Source organism: Prinia subflava, chromosome 4 (assembly GCF_021018805.1).
Source record: "Prinia subflava isolate CZ2003 ecotype Zambia chromosome 4, Cam_Psub_1.2, whole genome shotgun sequence".
In the NCBI taxonomy this organism is placed as follows: domain Eukaryota; kingdom Metazoa; phylum Chordata; class Aves; order Passeriformes; family Cisticolidae; genus Prinia; species Prinia subflava.
Window position 1 is genome coordinate 73,069,328 of NC_086250.1, and position 21,473 is coordinate 73,090,800.

At 49.0% G+C, this 21,473-nt stretch overlaps 1 protein-coding gene across 3 annotated transcripts in view; it reads right to left on the bottom strand.

The window, feature by feature from the left end:
• The window catches only part of NRF1 (nuclear respiratory factor 1), a 67,595-nt gene that overhangs the window by 24,462 nt on the left and 21,660 nt on the right, over positions 1–21,473 (bottom strand). For all 3 annotated transcript variants that reach the window (XM_063397168.1, XM_063397169.1, XM_063397170.1), the window contains 5 exons: positions 15,771–15,929; positions 14,881–15,075; positions 12,664–12,765; positions 6,655–6,812; positions 2,321–2,445 (listed from right to left, as the gene is read on the bottom strand). In XM_063397168.1, the coding sequence (XP_063253238.1) occupies positions 2,321–2,445; positions 6,655–6,812; positions 12,664–12,765; positions 14,881–15,075; positions 15,771–15,929 (739 nt within the window). The remainder of the gene's footprint in view (positions 1–2,320; positions 2,446–6,654; positions 6,813–12,663; positions 12,766–14,880; positions 15,076–15,770; positions 15,930–21,473) is intronic.

Below are 21,473 nucleotides of genomic sequence, written 5' to 3' on the forward strand. Positions count from 1 at the left end.
TTCCTGCTCCCACCTGAGCAGTTCCTGCTCTCACCTGAGAGGGTTCCTGCTCCCACCTGAGCAGTTCCTGCTCCCACCTGAGCAGTTCCTCCCTCACCTGAGCAGTTCCTGCCTCACCTGAGCAGTTCCTGCCCTCACCTGAGCAGTTCCTGCCCTCACCTGAGCAGTTCCTGCTCTCACCTGAGCAGTTCCTGCCTCACCTGAGCAGTTCCTGCTCCCACCTGAGCAGTTCCTGCCTCACCTGAGCAGTTCCTCCCTCACCTGAGCAGTTCCTGCCCTCACCTGAGAGGGTTCCTGCTCCCACCTGAGCAGTTCCTGCTCCCACCTGAGCAGTTCCTCCCTCACCTGAGCAGTTCCTGCCTCACCTGAGCAGTTCCTGCTCCCACCTGAGCAGTTCCTGCCCTCACCTGAGCAGTTCCTGCTCTCACCTGAGCAGTTCCTGCCCTCACCTGAGAGGGTCCTGCTCTCACCTGAGCAGTTCCTGCTCTCACCTGAGCAGTTCCTCCCTCACCTGAGCAGGTGACACTTCTGTCACCCAGCCACGCGTGCTTGGCCCCTCTGGGACAATTTGGGACAGTTTGTGTCCCAGCAGCCCCACCCTGGGGTGCCCTTTCACAGCCTCACCCCCTGTGCCCCTGGCTGGCTGTGACACCCCTGCTTCCACCTAACCCAAATAACCCGCGGGTAATTCCGTAATAACCTGAATTAATTCCGTAATTTCCAGCCTGAGCTTGGAAATGATCCCGGAGTCGGGCTGGAAAAGAGCTCTGGGGTCACTGAATGCCACCTGTGACCCGGCACTGAGGGACTCAGGTGACATCCAGGTGTCCTCAGACACCTGCAGGGCCAGGCTGGAGGCAGCGCATGAGCCCCCAGGATTTGCACATCCCATTCATCCCCTGGACTGGTTTTTATGGATTTACAGGTTTTATGGATTTACAGGATTATTTCCAGTCTGAGGAGCTGCAAAGGTCTCTGGACAGGTGAGAGGTGCTGCAGAGAATCCCTGGAATCTCTGGATGGGCTGTGGGGGGAGAGGAGAGGGAAGCAGGAGGAGAACCCAGGGCTGATGCAGGAGCAGGCACCGAGCCCAGGGAAAAGCCCTGAGGAGGGCGGGAAATGAGAATTAAAGGGATGGTTTAGGAGTTCATTACAGCACCAGCTAATTGTGTTAATTGATCAGTTCAATCTGGCACAGACAGGGAGCAGCTTTCCCAAAAACGGCGCTGTGGGGAGGAGGGGAGCAGAGGCAGCTCCTGCTCCTGTTCCACCCTGGGGTTAAACCCACAACTGCTCAGGGACCCCAGGGGAGGAGGATTTTAACACCCAAACTGCAACGTTTCAATAAAAAAAGAGAGGAAAAGGATGTTTTTAAGAGCAAAAAATAAAATGAAATAGGAGAAAATAAAAGAAAATAAAATATAAAAGAAAATAAAATATAAAAGGAAATAAAATATAAAAGAAAATAAAATATAAAAGAAAATAAAACAAAAGAAAATAAAACAAAATAATAAAAGAAAACAAAAGAAAACAAAAGAAAATAAAAGAAAATAAAAGAAAATACTAAAAATAAAATAAAAAAAATTTAAAATTAAAATATTTAAAAATAAATAAAATAAAATAAAAATATGAATTGAAATTAAATGAAATGAAATACAATAAAATAAAAAATAAAATAAAATATGAAATAAAATAAATAAAACAAAATAAAATAACAATATAAAACAAACAAAAAAAAAAAGATAAAACAAAAACAAAAAAATAAAGCAAATAAAATAATAAAACAAAACAAAATAAAAATAAAATAAAATAAAACAAAACAATATAAAACAAAAATTAAAATAAAATAAAATAAAATAAAATAAAATAAGATAAAACAAAAAAATATATAAAAATAAAATAAAGCAAATAACAAAACAAAACAAAATAAAATAAAAAAAACAAAATAAAAAAACAAAATAAAATAAAACAAAATAAAACAAAATAAAACAAAATAAAATAAAATAAAATAAAATAAAATAAAATATAATAAGATAAAACAAAAAAATATATAAAAATAAAATAAAGCAAATAACAAAACAAAACAAAATAAAATAAAAAAACCAAAATAAAATAAAATAAAACAAAATAAAACAAAATAAAACAAAACAAAATAAAACAAAATAAAATAAAACAAAATAAAATAAAATAAAATAAAATAAAATAAAATAAAATAAAATAAAATAAAATAAAACAAAACAAAATAAAATAAAATAAAACAAAACAAAACAAAATAAAATAAAATAAATATAATAAAATGACGCCTTTGCAGAGGCCTTACCGTTGGCGTCCTGGACCCCGGTGAGCGCCCCGACGGCCGCTGCGGTTTCCCCGGACAGGACGATCTGTCCCCCTCCTTGGAGGGTGGCCTCGGCCAGCGTGGCCACGGCGTGGGCAGCGGCCTCACTGGGGGAGGGCAGGGAGAGAGGGGTCAGGAACCAGGGGAACAAATAAATAATTCCATTTTCACCAGTAAAAACCATCCAGGGCAGGGAGAGAGGGGTCAGGAACCAGGGGAACAAATAAATAAATCCATTTTAACCAGTAAAAACCATCCAGGGCAGGGAGAGAGGGGTCAGGAACACCACAGGAACAAATAATTCCATTTTAACCAGCAAACCTAACCAGGGCAGGGGAGAGAGGAATCAGTAACACCAGAGGAACAAATAAATAATTCCATTTTAACCAGTAAAAACCATCCAGGGCAGAGGAGAGAGGTGTCAGAAACCAGAGGAACAAATAAATAATTCCATTTTAACCAGTAAGAACCATCCAGGGCAGAGGAGAGAGGGGTTAGGGGCACCAGGGGAACAAATAAATAATTCCATTTTAACCAGCAAACACCATCCAGGTAAGAGGGGAGAGAGGGGTTAGGAACACCACAGGAACAAATAAATCCATTTTAACCAGCAAAAACCATCCAGGGCAGGGGGAGAGAGGGATCAGGAACACCAGAGGAACAAATAAATAATCCCATTTTAACCAGTAAAAACCATCCAGGGCAGAGGGGAGAAGGGTTAGGAAACAGAGGAACAAATAAATAATTCCATTTTAACCAGTAAAAACCATCCAGGGCAGGGAGAGAAGGGTCAGGAACACCAGGGGAACAAATAAATAATTCCATTTTAACCAGTAAAAACCATCCAGGACAGAGGAGAGAGGGGTCAGGAACACCAGAGGAACAAATAAATAATTCCATTTTAACCAGTAAAAACCATCCAGGGCAGAGGGGAGAAGGGTTAGGGGTACCAGAGGAACAAACAAATAATCCCATTTTAACCAGCAAACCCCATCCAGGACAGAGGAGAGAGGTGTCAGGAACCAGAGGAATAAATAAATAATCCCATTTTAACCAGTAAACCCCATCCAGGACAGAGGAGAGAGGTGTCAGGAACCAGAGGAATAAATAAATAATCCCATTTTAACCAGCAAACGCCATCCAGGGCAGAGGGGTTGGAGTCTGGCCCGGATAAAGCGCTGCAGAGCAGGAAATCAGCACTGCAGGAGGAACACAAGGGAAGGAGCTGCCTCTGCTGGGTTTTTTCAGCTTGCAGGGCTCTCAGAGCACCCCTGGGCTCTCCCTTTCACCTTTGATAAAATTTTGGGATAATCTGAGCATTTATCCCACGTGGCTCCTTCTCACCTCTGGATTCAGGGATCAAATTTGGGAACAGGCACATCCTGGGGCTCTGCAGATTTCAGAGCTCTCCCTTCACCCCTGGTTCTGCCACTTCAGTGTTGCCATCATCAGCATCACCAGCTCTGGCTTCAACTCCTCCCCAGTAATTTTTTTAAATCAGTAATTCTTTTTAATGAGCATTGTTTTCAGCAGGGTGCTGTTAAATTTCTTCACAAAAAGGAGGCCAGGCCCAAAAGCCCTGCAAAGGTGCCCAAGGAATTCCAGAGTAAGGAGTAAGGAAAGAAGGAAAAAAAAGAAAAAAGCTGGGGCTGTCTGCACAAAGGTTGAGCTGCTGGGATTCTGCAGCTGAGAGGTGTAAAAGGACTTAAACCCACCCAGATCCACTGCAGGGACCCTTCCACTAACCCGGGTGAGCCCTGTGCAGCCTTTTTGTGCCTTTAAAGATCTCCTGCAGCTCCCAGGAGATAAAAGGGCTTCCTAAAAGCCCCTAAAGCAGCTGCAGAGTGCTCCAAGGTCAGCCCAGGTGAGATGGGAGCAGGGTTTGTGGCCAGCAGAGCTGTTCTGGGCTGTGTCACAGGAGATATTTGGGCAGGGAGGTGCAGGATCCTTCCCTTCCCACACCCTCCCAGCTTCCCAGAGACCCTGCACCATCAGCTCTGATCTGTCCCTGATCCCCTGTGCTGCCCCAGCATGCTGGAGCAAAGAGTTCCACATTTCATCAGAAGGAAAAATTGCATTATGGTGCTTCAAAAACTGCTGGCTGGGCTGCCCTTCAGTCTGAAATTCTGTGAGAAACAGAAAAGAGAATTTTCCTCATGATTTCACCCATTTCCAGTGATCTCCTCCCCACAGCCCAGTGTGGTGTGGATCATTCCTGGGGTTTGAGCACTCCTGTCCTTTCCAGACTTTTCCTGTTTGGGTGGTGAGCACTTCCCACACTATCCAAGATGTGAATGCACCACCAGTTATTCCAGAGGCCTCATTCAGGCTTGCCCTTAATGCCTTTCCTTGTAATTCCTAATATTCAACTTATTTTTGACAATATCTGCTCAGCAGTGGTTGGTAAAACATCCCTGAAGTCAATTTTCCTACCAGTTCCTACCTCAATTAAGCAAAACCAAAGTTGTTATTTCCTTTAGCTTCCCCATGGATGCTCTCCCTCTGCTCAACCAGTTGACTCAAAATTTTCCAATTATTTTCCCATATTTTCCTTCTCTTCCCACATTTCCTGCTTGGATGCCGAACGCTTTCCCACTGCATCCACTCAGGGTGGATTTGCAGTTCCAAAGAGCCCCTCTGTGTCTCCTCAACACTCGAGGAGAACCAGGATATTTTCTTGCCTGCCTTCCCTACTCCCCCTGGCACATCCTCCTCCTGAGCCTGGGGCTCCGGGAAGGAATTTTCCCTGCAGGAAGGCCAAGGGCAGCTCAGCACACCTGGCATCATTTCTAAAAAAAAAAAATTAAAAAATCCACATAGGGAAATCTGGAATCCTGGAAACGTGCAGGATAAAATCCTGCCAGCTGGATTTGGGGAGGTGGGGCTTCTTCCTGTGCCTCCAGTGTCCTGAAAGGATCATTTGCTTTTAAAAGTGAATTTTACAGGGAAGCTGTTGGAAAAAAATCATCTATTTGACCAACCTCATGCAGCAGACAAGAAATATCTCAAGAACCTGCACCTGGACCACAGAGAGCAGAAACAGTTCTGGGTGGTTTTGGGATTCAATCCCAGCAGAGATTTGGGGGCAGACTGGTGTCGGAGTCCAGGACATCCCTGTGGCCACCCTGGAGGGTTTGGGGACCGGACAGGGGGTCTGGGGTCTGTCCAGGGGCTCAGGCAGCCTCACACAGAGCCCAGGAGGGCACTGCCTCTGATCCCTGCCATGGAGTGAATGCCCACAGGGTGTGAAGAATCACAACCCGAGAGAATTCAAAATAAGCAGTGGTTAGTTTATCACAGAGTGTAAATGTAGAATTTAGGATTTTTAGTGTATGGGTTTGAAGAGACAAGATGGAGGAATTGGGGAGTGGTCCTGTCCTCCTTGTTCTTGTTCTCATCCCCCATTTTCTGCTGAGTTGGATCACAAGGATTGGTTTAGAGTAGAAATGACAGGTTAGCATAGGCAGTGAGCATTGGTAAGATTCTGTCAATAAAAAGTTCATTTTGGATGTGTTTGGGCCAGGGAATGGTACAAAGGGTCCGGGACCCTCTGACCCGCCCAGTCCCCCGCGTGTCCTGCTCTGCTGGGGACGCCCTGCAGAGCTGGGACAGAACTGAGAGATGATGGAGAATAAACAACCCTGGAAACTCGGACTGGGGACTCAGCCTGGCTGCTCTGGCTCCGGGGTGAAACACTCAGGGCAAAGAGAAGACAAAAAACCTCATTTACCTCAGGGAACAGCAACCCCGAGGAGAATCTCAGGGAACAGCAACCCTGGGGGAAAACCTTATTACCTTGAGGAAGCGCAACCCCAAGGAGAATCTCAGGGAAAGATAACCCTGAGAGACTGGCATCAAAGTGATTCCTTCAGTAATTTCTGGATGGAACAAGGTCTTGGGGCTTTATTCCAGCCACTAGCAGCGAGGTCTTGTGCCCTGTCCCACCCTGGCTGCTCGGCCTCCAACCAGGACCCTGCTGTGGATGAGGGAAGTTCTTGCCCACACCTCAGCAGTGGGAAACCTCCTCCACTGCTGTGCTGGGATTTCCTGTTCTCAGGGAGTGCCACGGCCATTCCCAGGTTTTAGGAAGAGCCTAAATGCTGAGTTTAAGATGTTTTGTCCTGCTGGATGGACCTGTGGAGCTGCACCTCAGACCTTTACCCGAGTGCAGCCAAAACCCCTGACAACCACTGCAGCTCCTGCTTCAGAAAGATTGGGGGTGGAAAAAAACCCCCAAAAACAGCGGAGGAAATGCTGATTCTGCACAGAGCAGGGACCAGGAGCTGCCCCGCTCACCCCGTGCCCTCTGCAGGTACCTGTTGAGCGCCATGGTGACAGTGGCTCCCTGCTGCATCTCCTGCGACGCCGCCACCGCCGCCTCGGCCAGGGAGGCCACCGCCTGCGTGGCCTCGGAGGCCTGCGTCGTCTGGATGGTCATCTCCCCGCCCTGTAGCGTCGCCCAGTTCTGCTCCACCTGCCGGGGGATGTTGTGCTGTGGGTTTTTGGTTTGAGACTTCAGGCTAGCTTTCTATTTCATTTGTGTGTTATGATTTAAATTATGCATACCGTTATGTGTCAATTCTCTGTATCCCTGCCTCTGTTTCTAGAACCTTCCTTGCCAATCTTCCCTCACTCGAGATATCATTTGCTGTTTTATATCATTACACTGCTTCTGCTATTCCCATTGGATTTAGTTCTGTATTCCCTGCCCTAGACTCCTCCCTGAGTGCATTCTCACTGGTTGTTTGCTCTGTATTGCCTGTCTATAAAACCCACAGCGGGACATGTGCTCCTGGTCTTTGGGGTCCAGATTTTAGTTGTCATGCTTCAGTTATACCTGTAATAAATCTCCTTCGTTTACCCCAAGACCCGTCTCGCCTCTGATACATCTCTGTGCCCAAAAGCAACGGCTGAGACCACCGAAGTCAGAGCTGGGAGGAAAAGTCTCCCCGGGGGAAATGTGTGGCACCCAATGCTGCCTTGTGCATCCTGGGAAATGCACACCACGACAGGGGGAACACAGGGAGGGCTGTGGGACCGGCCCCAGCCCCTCCAGGGGTGGCTGCTTCCCAAAAACAGGGAGACGAGTGGGATTTTCACACAGAACACACAGAATAATGAGGTTGGAAGAGACCTCAAAGATCATCAAGTCCAACCTATGCCTTAACACCTCAGCTAGACTGTAGCACTCAGTGCCATGTGCAGTCTTTTTTTAAACACATCCAGGGATGGTCACTCCACCACCTCCCTGGGAAGACAATTCCAGTGCTTTATTACTCTTTCAGTGAAAAATTTTTTCCTAATATCCAACCTGTACCTTCCCTGATGTAGCTTGAGACTGTGTCCCCTTGTTCTGGCAGTGGAGGAGACCGACCCCCACCTGTCCCCAACCTCCCTTCAGGAAGGTGTAGAGAGCAATAAGGTCACCTCTGAGCCTCCTCTTCTCCAGGCTGAACAACCCCAGCTCCTTCAAATGTTCCTCACAGGGTTTGTGTTCCCTCACCAGCCTCACTGCCCTCCTCTGGACACGCTCAAGCATCTCAATATCCTTCCTGAACTGAGGGGACAAACTGGACACAGCACTCAATGTCCTTCCTGAACTGAGGGGACAAACTGGACACAGCACTCAATGTCCTTCCTAAACTGAGGGGACAAACTGGACACAGCACTCAGTGTCCTTCCTAAACTGAGGGGACAAACTGGACACAGCACTCAATGTCCTTCCTAAACTGAGGGGACAAACTGGACACAGCACTCAATGTCCTTCCTAAACTGAGGGGACACAGCACTCAATGTCCTTCCTAAACTGAGGGGACACAGCTGGACACAGCACTCAGTGTCCTTCCTAAACTGAGGGGACAAACTGGACACAGCACTCAGTGTCCTTCCTAAACTGAGGGGACACAGCACTCAATGTCCTTCCTAAACTGAGGGGACAAACTGGACACAGCACTCAATGTCCTTCCTAAACTGAGGGGCCCAGAACTGGACACAGCACTCAATGTCCTTCCTAAACTGAGGGGCCCAGAACTGGACACAGCACTCGAGGTGTGCCCTCACCAGTGCCCAGGACAGGGCCAGAATGACCTCCCTGCTCCTGCTGGCCACACAATTCCTAATGCAGGCCAGGAGCCATTGGCCTTTTTGGCCACCAAGGCACACTGCTGGCTCATATCCAACCGGTTGTCACCAGCACCCCCAGGTCCCTTTCCACCTGAACACTGTCCAGCCACACTGTCCCCAGCCTGTAACGCTGTAGGGGATTTTTGTGGCCAAAATGTAGAACTCGACATTTAAACTTATTAAACTTCATGGTGTTGGACTCTGCCCATCCATCCAACCGATCTAAGTCTCTCTGCAGAGCCCTCCTCCCTTCCAATAGATCAACACAAGCTCCCAGCTTAGTGTCATCTGCAAATTTACTAATGAAGGACTCAGTGCCCTCATCCATGTCATCTATAAAAATATTAAATAATAAATTTTGTGGGGTGTCGCGGGTGCCGAGAGAGGGGGAGAAGGGAGGGAGGCTGGGATCCAGCTGAGGACGTGGCTGGACACCACACCCTCCATCACGGTGCAAAAAGATCCAGAAGAGTCCTCAAAACCCCAGAAATCCCCCCTGTGCTGCCAAACCCTCAACAAAACAGGGCAGCGTTGTTGTTGTTGTACCCGCAGCGCTGCCTGCCAGCCCGGGGCATTCGTTAATTAGCTGTGCTTAATGGGCGTCAATTAAAACACAGCAGCTTCCACCTCACCACGAGGAGAAACTTCCACGGAGAGTGGCAGAGCTCTGGAACAGCTGCCCAGGGAGGCTGGGGAGTGTCTGCAGACATCCCACACCCACCTGGACGTGTCCCTGTGTCACCTGCTCCAGGTGACCCCGCCTTGGATGATTCCCAAAGGTCCCTTCCAGCCCCAGCTGTTCTGGAATTCTCTGTTTCTCTGGAGCACAGATCACACCCCTCAGGGAAATGGGTTGTGTTTTAATCCCTCTTTCTCTTTGCACATTTTGGGGATTGCTCCGTGTTCCCATCCAGGATTTCTTTGGACAGCACCGCTGACCTCGGATGGGATTGAGCCGTGTTGCTTAATAAAAGGTGATGGTGGCTGGAAATGTTCATTTATCCCAGGTATTTAAAATTCCCTAGCTCCAGATCTTCCCACAGATAATTTTCATACTACCTGAAGTTCACCTGGTTGCTCATTTTCCCCCTTATTTTCATGTGGAAATGTATTCACATTTTCACAGCTCGTGAGATAACAATTACATGGCCACAAAATCCACCAGGATGAGAACTAAAAACAAACTTTGGACCAAAAAAAGCAGAGGATCTGCTGACAAACCCTGCTGGCTGCTTTGCAAGGTGAAGATCTCCTTCCACCCCCCATCCCCATAAACATTTTAGGGCTCTCCTCAAATTCTGAGACAGAAATAAAAGTGCTGTTGGAGGGGATGAAAAAAAAAAAAACCACCTCAGTTTGTTGGGATGGAGAAGGTTAAAAAATCCATAAAAGCAGAGCTGACTGGAGGTTCAGGGTAAAATTTTGCACGAGGAAATTTTGCTGCCTTTGGGCAAAGGTGAATCCCAACACGGGATGGAGAGGGAGGAGGGAGAACCTGAAATTGTGGGTGGGAAGGGAGATCCCAGTGACGCCCTGCAAAGGTGCCCAAGGAGTTCCAGGGCAGGGATGGAGTAAGGAAAGAAGGAAAAAAATGAAAAAAAGCTGGGGCTGTCTGCACAAAGGTTGAGCTGCTGGGATTCTGCAGCTGAGAGGTGTAAAAGGACTTCAACCCACCCAGATCCACTGCAGGGACCCTTCCAGTAACTCGGGTGAGCCCTGTGCAGCCTTTTTGTGCCTTTAAAGATCTCTTGCAGCTCCCAGGAGATAAAAAAAAACCCTTCCTCCTGAAAAACCTCCTGAAAACCTTCAAAACAACTGCAGAGTGCTCCAAGGTCAGCCTGGGCTGCTCCAGGGGCTGAGATGGGAGCAGGGTTTGTGGCCAAAGCTGTTCTGTGCTGCCACCTCTCGCGTGACATCCCTGGCAGGAAAGGGACAGAGAGGGACCTGCAGCCTCGATTAAAGGTGGGGTTTGAAGCTAAGAGGGCAAAAAAAAAATCTTTATGATTTTAAGGGAATGTTTCTTGAACCCACAGAAAAGTTCTGGGTTTTTAATGTGTTGTTTGATTTTTGAAAAAGGGGGGAAAATAAATGTTTGCAAGTTTGAGCGCTGAGATTTAGGCATGGAAATGCCAAAAACACCCCTAAATAAATCATCTATAGGAGGTATAACAAATTATCTATAGGAGGTATAACAAATTATCTATAGGAGGTATAAAAAATAATCTATAGGAGGTATAAAAATTATAGGAGGTATCAAAAATTATCTATAGAAGGTATCTAAAATTACCTATAGGAGGTATCAAAAATTATCTATAGGAGGTATCAAAAATAACCTATAGGAGGTATAAAGAATATTCTATAGGAGGTATAAAAATATTCTATAGGAGGTATAGAAAATATTCTATAGGAGGTATAAAAAATTATCAATAGAAGGTATAACAAACAATCTATAGGAGGTATCAAAAATCATCTATAGGAGATATAAAAAAATCATCCATAGGAGATATAAAAAATCATCTATAGGAGGTATCAAAAATTATCTATGGGAAGTATAAAAAATAACCTATAGGAGGTATAAAAAATTATCATAGGAGGTATAACAAATTATCTATAGGAGGTATCAAAAATCATCTATAGGAGGTATCAAAAGTTATCTATAGGAGGTATAAAAATCATCTATAGGAGGTATAAAAATCATCTATAAGATGTATAAAAATTTATCATAGGAGGTATAAAAACTAACCTATAGAAGGTATAAAAAATAACCCATAGGAGAATATAAAAAATAACCTATAGTAGGTATAAAAAATTATCTATAGGAAGTATAAAAAAGCAGATTTTTTTGCTTTTTCAGCAATTCAGACCCAAGGTTCCCACTTGTAGAGTCCTGAGCCCAAATGACAATGCAGCACTTTCCATACGAAGCTACAGCCTCCCGTCCCAGACCAGCCCTGAACTCTGCAGGTTCAGGGGTGTGCTGGGCCAGCCCTGGGGCGTTGCTGGAGGCTCGTCCGGGCCGTGCAGTGTGGAATTGCATTTTATGGAAATGGTTTGCTCTGGCTCAGCCCTGGGAAGTGCATGGTTTATCCCAAGCCTGTAACCTCCCTGCAGTATTGTTTATCTGTAATTCTGTGAAGAATCTTACCGCGCCCATTTCAAAACTCCCTGTTAAGGGTGCAGGGGGAAGTGGGCTCAGCCTCTTTGCCCTGGAGGCCTCTGGAGGCTCCGCTCCTCTCCCCTTCCCTCTCCCCTTCCCTCTCCCCTTCCCTCTCCCCTTCCCTCTCCCCTTCCCTCTCTCCCCTTCCTTCCCCCTCTCCCTCAGTGACCACGCTGCCTTCCTGGAGTCGAACTCCAAATAAATCCTCATCCCATCAGCACCTCAGCAGCCCTCTGGAGTCTCCATGTGAACACCCACAACCCTGAGACCCGGGGGGCTCCCGGGAAACCCTCCCCGGGGAACCCCCTAAATCTAAATTACAACAATGCAGGGTCCCGGGGGTTGGGGCAGGGTCCTGGGGGTTGGGACAGGGTCCCGAGGGCTGGGGCAGGGTCCCAGGGGCCAGGGCAGGGTCCCAGGGGCCAGGACAAGTCCCGGGGGCCGGGGCAGGGTCCCGGGGCCAGGGCAGGGTCCCGGGGGCCGGGGCAGGGTCCCAGGGGCCAGGACAGGGTCCTGGGGGCTGGGGCAGGGTCCTGGGGGCCAGGGCAGGGTCCCAGGGGCCAGGACAGGGTCCTGGGGGCTGGGGCAGGGTCCTGGGGGCCAGGGCAGGGTCCCAGGGGTTGGGGCAGGGTCCCGGGGGCTGGGGTAGGGTCCTGGGACCGGGGCAGGGTCCTGGGGCAGGGTCCCAGGGGCCGGGGCAGGGTCCCGGGGCCGGGGCAGGGTCCCAGGGGCCGGGGCAGGGTCCCGGGGGTTGGGGCAGGGTCCCAGGGGCCGGGGCAGGGTCCCGGGGCCAGAGCAGGGTCCCGGGGGCCGGGGCAGGGTCCCAGGGGCCGGGGCAGGGTCCCAGGGGCCAGAGCAGGGTCCCAGGGGTTGGGGCAGGGTCCCGGGGGCCGGGGCAGGGTCCCAGGGGCCGGGGCAGGGTCCCAGGGGCCAGAGCAGGGTCCCAGGGGTTGGGGCAGGGTCCCAGGGGCCAGAGCAGGGTCCCAGGGGCCGGGGCAGGGTCCCAGGGCCGGGGCAGGGTCCCAGGGCCGGGGCAGCTCCTCACCTCCCCGTCTGCCACCGCGGAGTAGTTGACTTGCGCGACGGTGACCGTGGTGGGCAGCTCGGAGGCGTCGGCCAGCGTGGCCACCGTGGCGCCCGTGCCGACCTGTGGAGGGCAGAACAAGGCAGCTGTCACTGCAGGAGAAGGGCCACAGCACTCAGGAAAAGGGGCTCTTGTTGGGTTTTTAATCTTTTTTTCTGTTAGAGCAGGGATTTAGTGCTTGAGGGATGGTGCTTTGTGTTCGGGCTCAGATGTTTATTAATCCTTACCTACGTTACAGTCTCACAAGATGTGAGTTCTGGATAACAAAGTGAAAAATGGCCTCTATCACTTTCTTTACAAGGCCTTTCAAGGATAAACTGTCCAATTAAGAAATGACACCTAAATTATTTTTACTTTTAACCCAATACCCAACCACCCCTGGCCCGCAGTGTGGATTTTTCTACCCAATTACAAAACACCACCAGACCCGTGGAGGAGAAGGTGAAAAAGCAGGACTCAGCCTCTGCCCTAAACCCTCCCCCTTGCTTTATCTCCATTCCTGTATCCTAAACCCTCAAACTCTGAGTTTCCCCCCTGTGGTGTCACACACTGCTGCCCAAACCCCACACCCACAGTCCCAGCGCTGTCGCTCCATTTTGGGAGCCTTTTCCAGCCTCAGGTCAGTGCAGGGTTTGCCTGGGGGTCAGCACAGAGAGCCTGGAATTCCCAGGGGAATTCCCTGCAATTCCCAGTGCCCGGGGTTCCAACAGGAGGGAACAAACCCTCAGATTAAAAAGAATGAAGGAATTTCCTGTGAGGGTGGTGAGATGCCGCAAGAGGTGGTGCAGGGAGGTCGTGGATGTCCCATCCCTGGAAGTGTCCAAGGCCAGGCTGGACAGGGCTTGGAGCTGTCTGGGATGGTGGAAGGTGGCCCATGGCAATGAGAAGATCTTTAAGGTCCATTCCAACCCCCTCAAATTCCACGATTCTGTGACTAATTGTAATTGCAGAGCTCACAGAAAACACAAAGCTGTCCCCAGGGGGGAGGAAATCCCAAACTGGAGCTGTGTTAATCCACGGCAGTTTCCAGACTGGAACCAAGCTCTGCTTTCCCTCGTGCTGTCCCTATGTCCACGAGGGCTCAGCATCCTCCCAGCCTCAGGAAAAGCTGTGGGAGCACGGTGGAACCAACTCCCTCCTCCCACCCACCCAGCACTGGCTCAGAACTCCCTGCACACCCTTTGGAAATGATCTTTTCCCCATTTAACAGCTGGGAAGGGACAAAGGCAGGGAGATGGGCAGCTTTGTCTCTGAGGAGAATGAAATAGGGATGCCGGGAAGTCAGTGGGGTCTCAGGTGTCCAGCACCTGAAAGGACAGCAGTCAAAGGGAGATTGTATGGACAGGTGAGCAAAGAGAACCAGCCTGGCAAGCCTGAGGGCCTTGGTGGGGAACAGAAAACTCTAACAGCCCCTGAAAAGCTTCATTTGGGGGGAAAAACCCTACTCATACACCCAATTTTTATCTTCACTATGTCTGAGAAAAGTATGTCTGAGACATGGCTAAAAATGTGATGCTCAAGAGGGACAAAGTGCTGGGCCTGGTTAGGAACCACCACCAGTGGTGGTTTGGAGGCACAAGGGAAACAGAGTCAAATCTCACTCCCATAAGGAGTCTGTGGGAAGTTTCAAGAGAAAACCTGATTTTTTTTGAGATCCTGAGCTGCCAGAATCTGCCTTCCCACGCAGGGAACCCAGGGAAAACAGCAGCAGCACCGAGCTACGAACAGCAGGAGAGGAATCCTCATTCCTCGAGGACAAATGTGCATTTGGTGTTTGTAATAAATATAATTACAGTATATTAACACTTGAGGTGTCAGATGAAGAGCAGGGGCACAGGATCTGCTGATCAAACTACATTTCACACCACTGAAGGAAGGCACTTCCACCCCCTCCCCTCCCATCACGTGTTGTGTGGTGGCACCAGGGACTGGATTTGCTGTAAGCAGGTTCACTAAACTCAGGTCAAACCCCTGAATTGTTTGACCACACGGCAGAAACCCTCACACTGGAGAACAGGGGGTTGGAGTTGGGAAGGCAGAGGACCAGGATAGATCTTTGTTGTGGGGTGAGATGTGACAAAGACAAAATTCCTCAACAAGGACGAGTTTGGCTCCTTACAGCACCTCCCTGAGGCAAACTGTGCTGGAAACGCGACATTCCCAGGGGGCTGCTCTCACCTGGATGAGGGACACGGTGCCGTCGGGGTTGCTGAAGGTTTGTACCACGGTCTGGGAGGGCACCAGGTGGGCGATGCTGTGCGTGGTCGTGGTCTGCGGGGTCTGCTGGTCCTCGAAGGCGTACAGCAGGTCCTCGCGCCCGTGCTGCTTGTAGCAGTTCTTCACGATGGTGCGCAGGGCCTGGGTCCAGGACACCTTCCAGCAGGAGAACACGGCGGGCAGTCAGCCCAGGAAGGGGTTCTGGGCCAGCACCGCGCTGGGATTTGTGTGTTTGTCTTCCCTGGGGTTTGTTCTGGGCCAGCACCGTGCTGGGATTTGTGTGTTTGTCTTCGCCGGGGTTTGTCGGGAGGTTTGCAGCAATTCGAAACAAACAACCCCAGCATTTCATCCCCCTCTGCTCATCCCCTCCTCTCCCCACCTGGAGAGGCCCCTGATCCAGGGGAGATGTCCCTGCTCAGTGCAGGGCCTGGATGAGAAGGCTTTTAAAAGGGCCCTTCCAACCCAAACCATTCTGTGACTCCAAGCAGAAACCCACGGGGATTTGGAAAGCCCCAAAACGCTGCCACAGCCCCGTCTGCAGCCTCCCCACCCAGCCAGGCCTGAACCAGCCTGCACAGGTCCTGCTGCCTCCACACCACGGTGGCCTCCTTTGATTATCTCTGTGACAGGCTGGTAGAAACTTTTCTCAGGCCCTTTTCACCCACTTCTCCCATTTTTCCTGATCCATGACCCTTCCCTTTCAGCACAAAGCTCCCTGCCGCCCAGGAGGGGACAGCATCCCTTCCCTCCGTGACACAGACTCTCCCTTCTGTCCCCAAATGCAGAAACCCCTCCCCAAACCCAGTCTGCAGCCCCTGAGCTGCTTGGGGAGGTGGCAGGGAGACACCCACCCGCTGCTTCTGCTCCTCCGTGCGCACGTCGCTGCGGACGTTGGCCCAGGGGATGTCCTCGGGCCACCAGATGGGCTTGCAGCTCTCCTTGCCCCAGCCCGGCTTGCCACGACCCGTGGAGTACTTGAGCATCTCGGGGATGAAGGCTCTCAGCTGTGCCTGGAGCAAAGGAGAGGTTGAGAAATGTTTAAGAATTTGCATCTTTGGTGGTTTTGGGGTACGTTGTACAGAATTGTCGTGTTCCATTTCCACCCTGCTGGAGCCAGCAGCTGGAGGAGGCCTGAATGCCCAGGGAAGGTGGACATGAATGCCCAGGGAAGGTGGACATGAATGCCCAAAGAGGGTGGACATGAATGCCCAAAGAGGGTGGACATGAATGCCCAAAGAAGGTGGACATGAATGCCCAAGGAAGGTGGACATGAATGCCCAGGGAAGGTGGACATGAATGCCCAGGGAAGGTGGACATGAATGCCCAAAGAAGGTGGACATGAATGCCCAGGGAAGGTGGACATGAATGCCCAGGGAAGGTGGACATGAATGCCCAGGGAAGGTGGACAATACTTGGCCAGCTTCTCCCAGGACTCAGCTTGGCAGCAGGTGGGAGAGAAAAATCAAAATTAAATCAGCCGAAACAAAATTACAACACCGAGGCACAAACACGCATTGTATTGGCAATTCAAACACTACCAGGAAGAGAAGGAGCCAACCTGAAATGGAAAATAAATGTAAATAAATCAGAATAACTCGTTAAAAACGCCACAGTGGCAGGAGCTCAGGCATGAGCTGATGCATCTTTTACAGAGATGCTGAGAGGGGAAGGAGCTTCAGTGCCTGCTGAAATGTGGAGACCACGATCTCACGCTTCTCCAGCCCTGTCCTGCCAAAATAAATACAGAACTCAGCCAGGGGGGTGTGACAAGGCTGGTTCTGTACCAGGGACTCCTTGGAGCACCAGGAAAAGGCTGGTTCAGCTGCAGAGCACAGCAGGAAGGGGAGAGCTCTCCTTATGTCAGAGGAAATCACATTTAGAGTTTAAAAACTGCATTTAGGAGGAGCTCCCTGCATCCCTTCAGAGCTTTTAGAGTCAATTATTTCATAGAATCATGGAGTCATTTTGGTTGGAAAAGCCCTTCAACACTCACCCTGATATGCTGCAGGTACCCTGGATGAAGCCTGGTGAAGGGAGAAGAAATAATTCCTTCACAGAGCAGTTTCTTTAAAATATATATTGTTCATAGTGCAAGGGAGAAAAGGATTTGTTCTTCAGGAACACTGCAATAAACGGGGCTGAGGGAGCAGAGTTGGGGGAAGGAGGAAAAACCAGAATGGAGCTGTGAAAGGTGAGGGGTTCACTCCCAAGGATTATTATTTAGCAGTAATTCTGCCCCCAACATTTATTCAAATAAACCTGGTAGCAGCAGGTTTTAAATTTGAGTTGCCTGGTACAAAAAGAGTTAAAAGCTCCTTCCCATCAGCAATGCTCCTTGTTTCCACTGGCTCAATTACTGCTCCATGGAAGTTCAGGGCTTAAGCTGCTCCAGGTCCTTGTTAAGGAGGGTTTGTCTTTAATTTGTCTTTAATCCACGGGGGACACAATCAGCAGCACTGTCAGGAGACAGGACTTGGCTAATTAGTGCCCTAACGAGGCCGGGGCTGTGCCACAGGTAATGTCCCCCACACAAAGCCCCCACGTCCCTCAGGGCACAGGTGGGAATATTCACCTGCAGGTTCTGCTGACACCGTCCAGGAGTCACCCAAAAATCAAATATCTGCTAAAAAAAAACCAGTGGTACCTTCCAGTCTGTGCCCTTGGAAAGGGCTGGGGTAACCCCAGGATGGAGGATTTGGGAGAAACTGAGAAATGTTTCTTTGCCACACCTTCAAACAGGCTCAAGTGTTTTAACTTTTAACATTAAATTCAAGAATTGATGGTATTGAGCTGTCCCAATCCCAAATGCAACAGCCCAAAGCTGTATTCCAGCTGCTCTCCAGAGCTGGAAACAACCAGGAAAGTGGTTCTAGAACAGGGCAAAACCTGTGGCTGGGAATTTCCTACACATCCCCAGAGCCCTCAGGGTCTCTGGGAAAAGCAAAGTTGGGTCCATGCAGGACCTGGAAGTGGGAGAGGGAAAAACAGCGACTGCACCGGAGCTGGGAGTGAGCACCAGCCCTGAATCCATCCCTGCTGCTCTTCCCAGAGCTGGGAAACCACAGAAGCACCCAGGCCCCTGGAGCTGCTTCCAGCAAGGCTTCTGCCCTTTCCAGGACCAGCTGGGAGAGCAGGAATGCAGCGGGTGAACAGCGAGAAAACAAAAAATGTGAGTTTTGAGAGGCCCAGAAAAACTTTTACAAGCAGGGTATAAATCATGGGGCTTAAAAAAAGTCAGATTAAAGGACAAATCACATATAAAAACCACATATTTATGTGTTCACAAAACAGTGAGAGCTGGCTGAAGCGCTGATCTCAGCTTGGTTAAGCTCAGATTACTCAATTTTACTCCTCAATCACATCGAGGAGCAACTGAGAACAGGCTGAGGGCAAACTCAGCTGTCACCCAAGTGCAGAAAGCACCGAGATTCCCCTCAGTGAAGGCTGAAAATCCCACTGCAACACCAGATTTTCCTGCCCAGCCCAGGGGGGTGATGCTCTCCATCCCCAAGGTTAGAGAAAGGCAAAGAAAGGCTTTATTTCCCTCCAGACCACTGGGGAAGCAGAGCAATTAAAAGGAGTTATTTTCTCCTCCTCACTGATGACACCTCTACACCTGCTGAAAGCAGAGGCCTCCTTTTTCCAGTCCCTGCCATCCTAATTATATTTATTTTTATTTTTTTGTTCCAGTTTTCCGTAGGGTTTTGTGCAGCTTAGTTGCAAGAAAGCTGATTTTTTACTAGAAAATACAAATAATTCTGCTGGAAGCTCTGGGAATCAAGATTCCCACAATAAATGATGGCACCTCTGTGCACAGCTCAGGAGAAACCTTTGCACAGAGCTCTCCTGAGCTGCCTCACTGGGCTGGAACAACCAGGGCCATTCCTAAAAAGATCCTTGTTTTTCTATAAAGCAGCAGGGGAGGATTTGAAATAAGAGGTTCTACACCAGAATTATTTTTATTTTTATTTTTATTTTTATTTTTATTTTTATTTTTATTTTTATTTTTATTTTTATTTTTATTTTTATTTTTATTTTTATTTTATTATTTTTATTTTTTGGGCTGGCTGAGCAAAGGCCCTGCAGGACAAGGGGGAGAGAAACATTTCCATGGGGAAACTGTTAGTGGTACACAACAACAGCTGCCCACAGGTGCAGGTGCCACCTTTCCCAGGAGTTTAAACATCCAAGAAATAACTTTTCTCTTATTTGTCAGGGACTGGGGAAATGATCTGTACCAGCCAAAGCACAGTAAGCAGAATAAAATTTTATACTGATTGTGAGCTTGTCTGATTCCATTAAGAAGTGGAAATGGTGTTTTGAGCAGGGTGTGACCTCTGCAGGGCACAGAAAAACCTGCACAGCTTTGCCCTGCTCCTCTCTGTGTGCTGCCCTTTCCATCTCGCTGCTCCCTCAGGAAAAAATTCCTTTCAGAATTTAAAATTTGCTGTGGTGCCTCAGGCTGGGCGTACCCAGAGCCTTCTCAAACCTTGGGAATGGAGAGCATCACCCACCTGGGCTGGGCAGCAAAATCCTTTCCTGCTGCTTTATAGAAAAACAAGGATCTTTTTAGGAATGGCCCTGGTTGTTCCAGCACAGTGAGGCAGCTCAGGAGGGCTCTGTGGAAAGGTTTCTCCTGAGCTTGCACAGAGGTGCCATCATTTATTGTGGGAATCTTGATTCCCAGAGCTTCCAGTATAATTATTTGTATTTTCTAGTTAAAAAATCAGCTTTTCCACATGCCCAGGGCAAAAGATTTTCTATCTCCAACAAAAATATCTCCCTCGGGGTCTGATGTGGGGTTAAACCTTTGAGAAACTCCCCTCTGCTCCGATCCACAGCAAGAACCAGAGGAGGGAATGAATTACAGTCACAGAAAGATCTTCCCAAGCTGAAGATCATGGCACAGCGTGGAACAAACATCTTCCCTGGTTTAGCTGTAGTCTCAGCAGGTTTGTGGCAGTCTCACAACAATCCTGCTGTTCCTCAGGCTGGAATATTCCAACCCTTCCCCAGCACTGCCTGTCCCACCACTGAACCGTGTCCCCAGGGTCTGTAAAATTCCTTCAGGGATGGACTCCAGCACTTCCCTGTTCCACTGACGATGCTTTTGGAGAAGAAATGTTCCCTAAAATCCCATCTAAACCTCCCCAGCACAACTTGAACCCGTTTCCTCTTGTCCTGTGGCTTGGGAGAAGAGATCAGCCCCCACCTGGCTGCAACCTCCTTTTTGTTTGTTCCAAATAACCAAAATAACACAAAGTGCTTTGTGTTCCCGTGTCCCATTGACCCCTCCGTGGCATTCCATGATCTGGTGTCAGTCAGGAGCTGTAATTCCATGACTGTACTCACAAGGTCAGGATCATTTTTGTTTATTTTCTTATTCCCTGCAGCTGGTCACCTCTTTTTCTGCTCTTTGCCCTGAGCAGGAGCAGATTCCCTTTGGGGAATCTGTTTTTGAGGGCTGAGGTTCTAATTCTCCTGTTTGAAAATACCTTAGGGATGTGTCGTTTCTTTTCCACAAATGCACAGGAGGCTTCCTGGGAGGTGCCAGCACCATTCCAAAGGGAATGCTCCCGGCAGCCCGAGCTCTCCTCACCAGCAGTTTTATTTTCATAAATAAAATGAAAATCAGCACCACTAACAAAGCTCCAAACCCACCCAGGAGCTGTTCCAGCCCCGGGGGAAAGGGGAGATGAGTGCTGTCCCCTGGAGATCAGCCACACAGAACAACAGGGGGTGACTGCCCAACGCCCTGTCCCAGGTTACGGTGTGAGGTGTGCCCCAAGTGTGTGCTCTGTCAGCATCTTCAGGAGCTGCTGGAAGCCCTGATCTCAGCTTGGTTAAGCTCAGACTACCCAGCAGGCGGGGCAGTGTTTGCCTTGCCCCTCCCTCTGGATATCTCCTGTTCATGGGCCACCAAGGCCTCGGCCATGGCTCACAGGTAACTCCTCTGGAGCTCTCTCTGTTCAATGGGCAGTCAAGGATTCACTGCAGGACTCACAGAATGAGATCAGACCAGAGGAGGAGCCAGGCATTCCCACCTGGATATAATCTGGGATTTGGGACAGCACAGAGGCTTTACCCACTGGATTCCCAGAGGACAAGAGCCTTGCCCTGGCTCACAGGTAACTCCCTCTGGAGCCCTCTCTGTTCAATGGGCAGTCAAGGACCCACTGCAGGACTCAGGGAATGAGATCAGCCCAGGGTGGGAGCCAGGCATTCCCACCTGGATATAATCTGGGATTTGGGACAGCACAGGGGCCTCACCCACTGGATTCCCAGAGGACAAGAGCTACCAGACCTTTCTACAGGATCACTGCTTCAACAAGAGCGCTTCATCTGGACAGCCACCACCACCCTAACAGGGTGTCAGGCTGTGTTCTGTCAGTGGTCTTCTGTACTACTGATTTTAGTTTAGTTTAGTTTAGTTTAGGTTGGGTTAGTTTTCTTAATTTTTTTATTTTTAAATTTTTAAAAAATTTTTAAAGTTTAAGTTTATTTTATTTTATTTCATTTTTTTAAATTGTAATACTTTTAAAATATTTTTTATT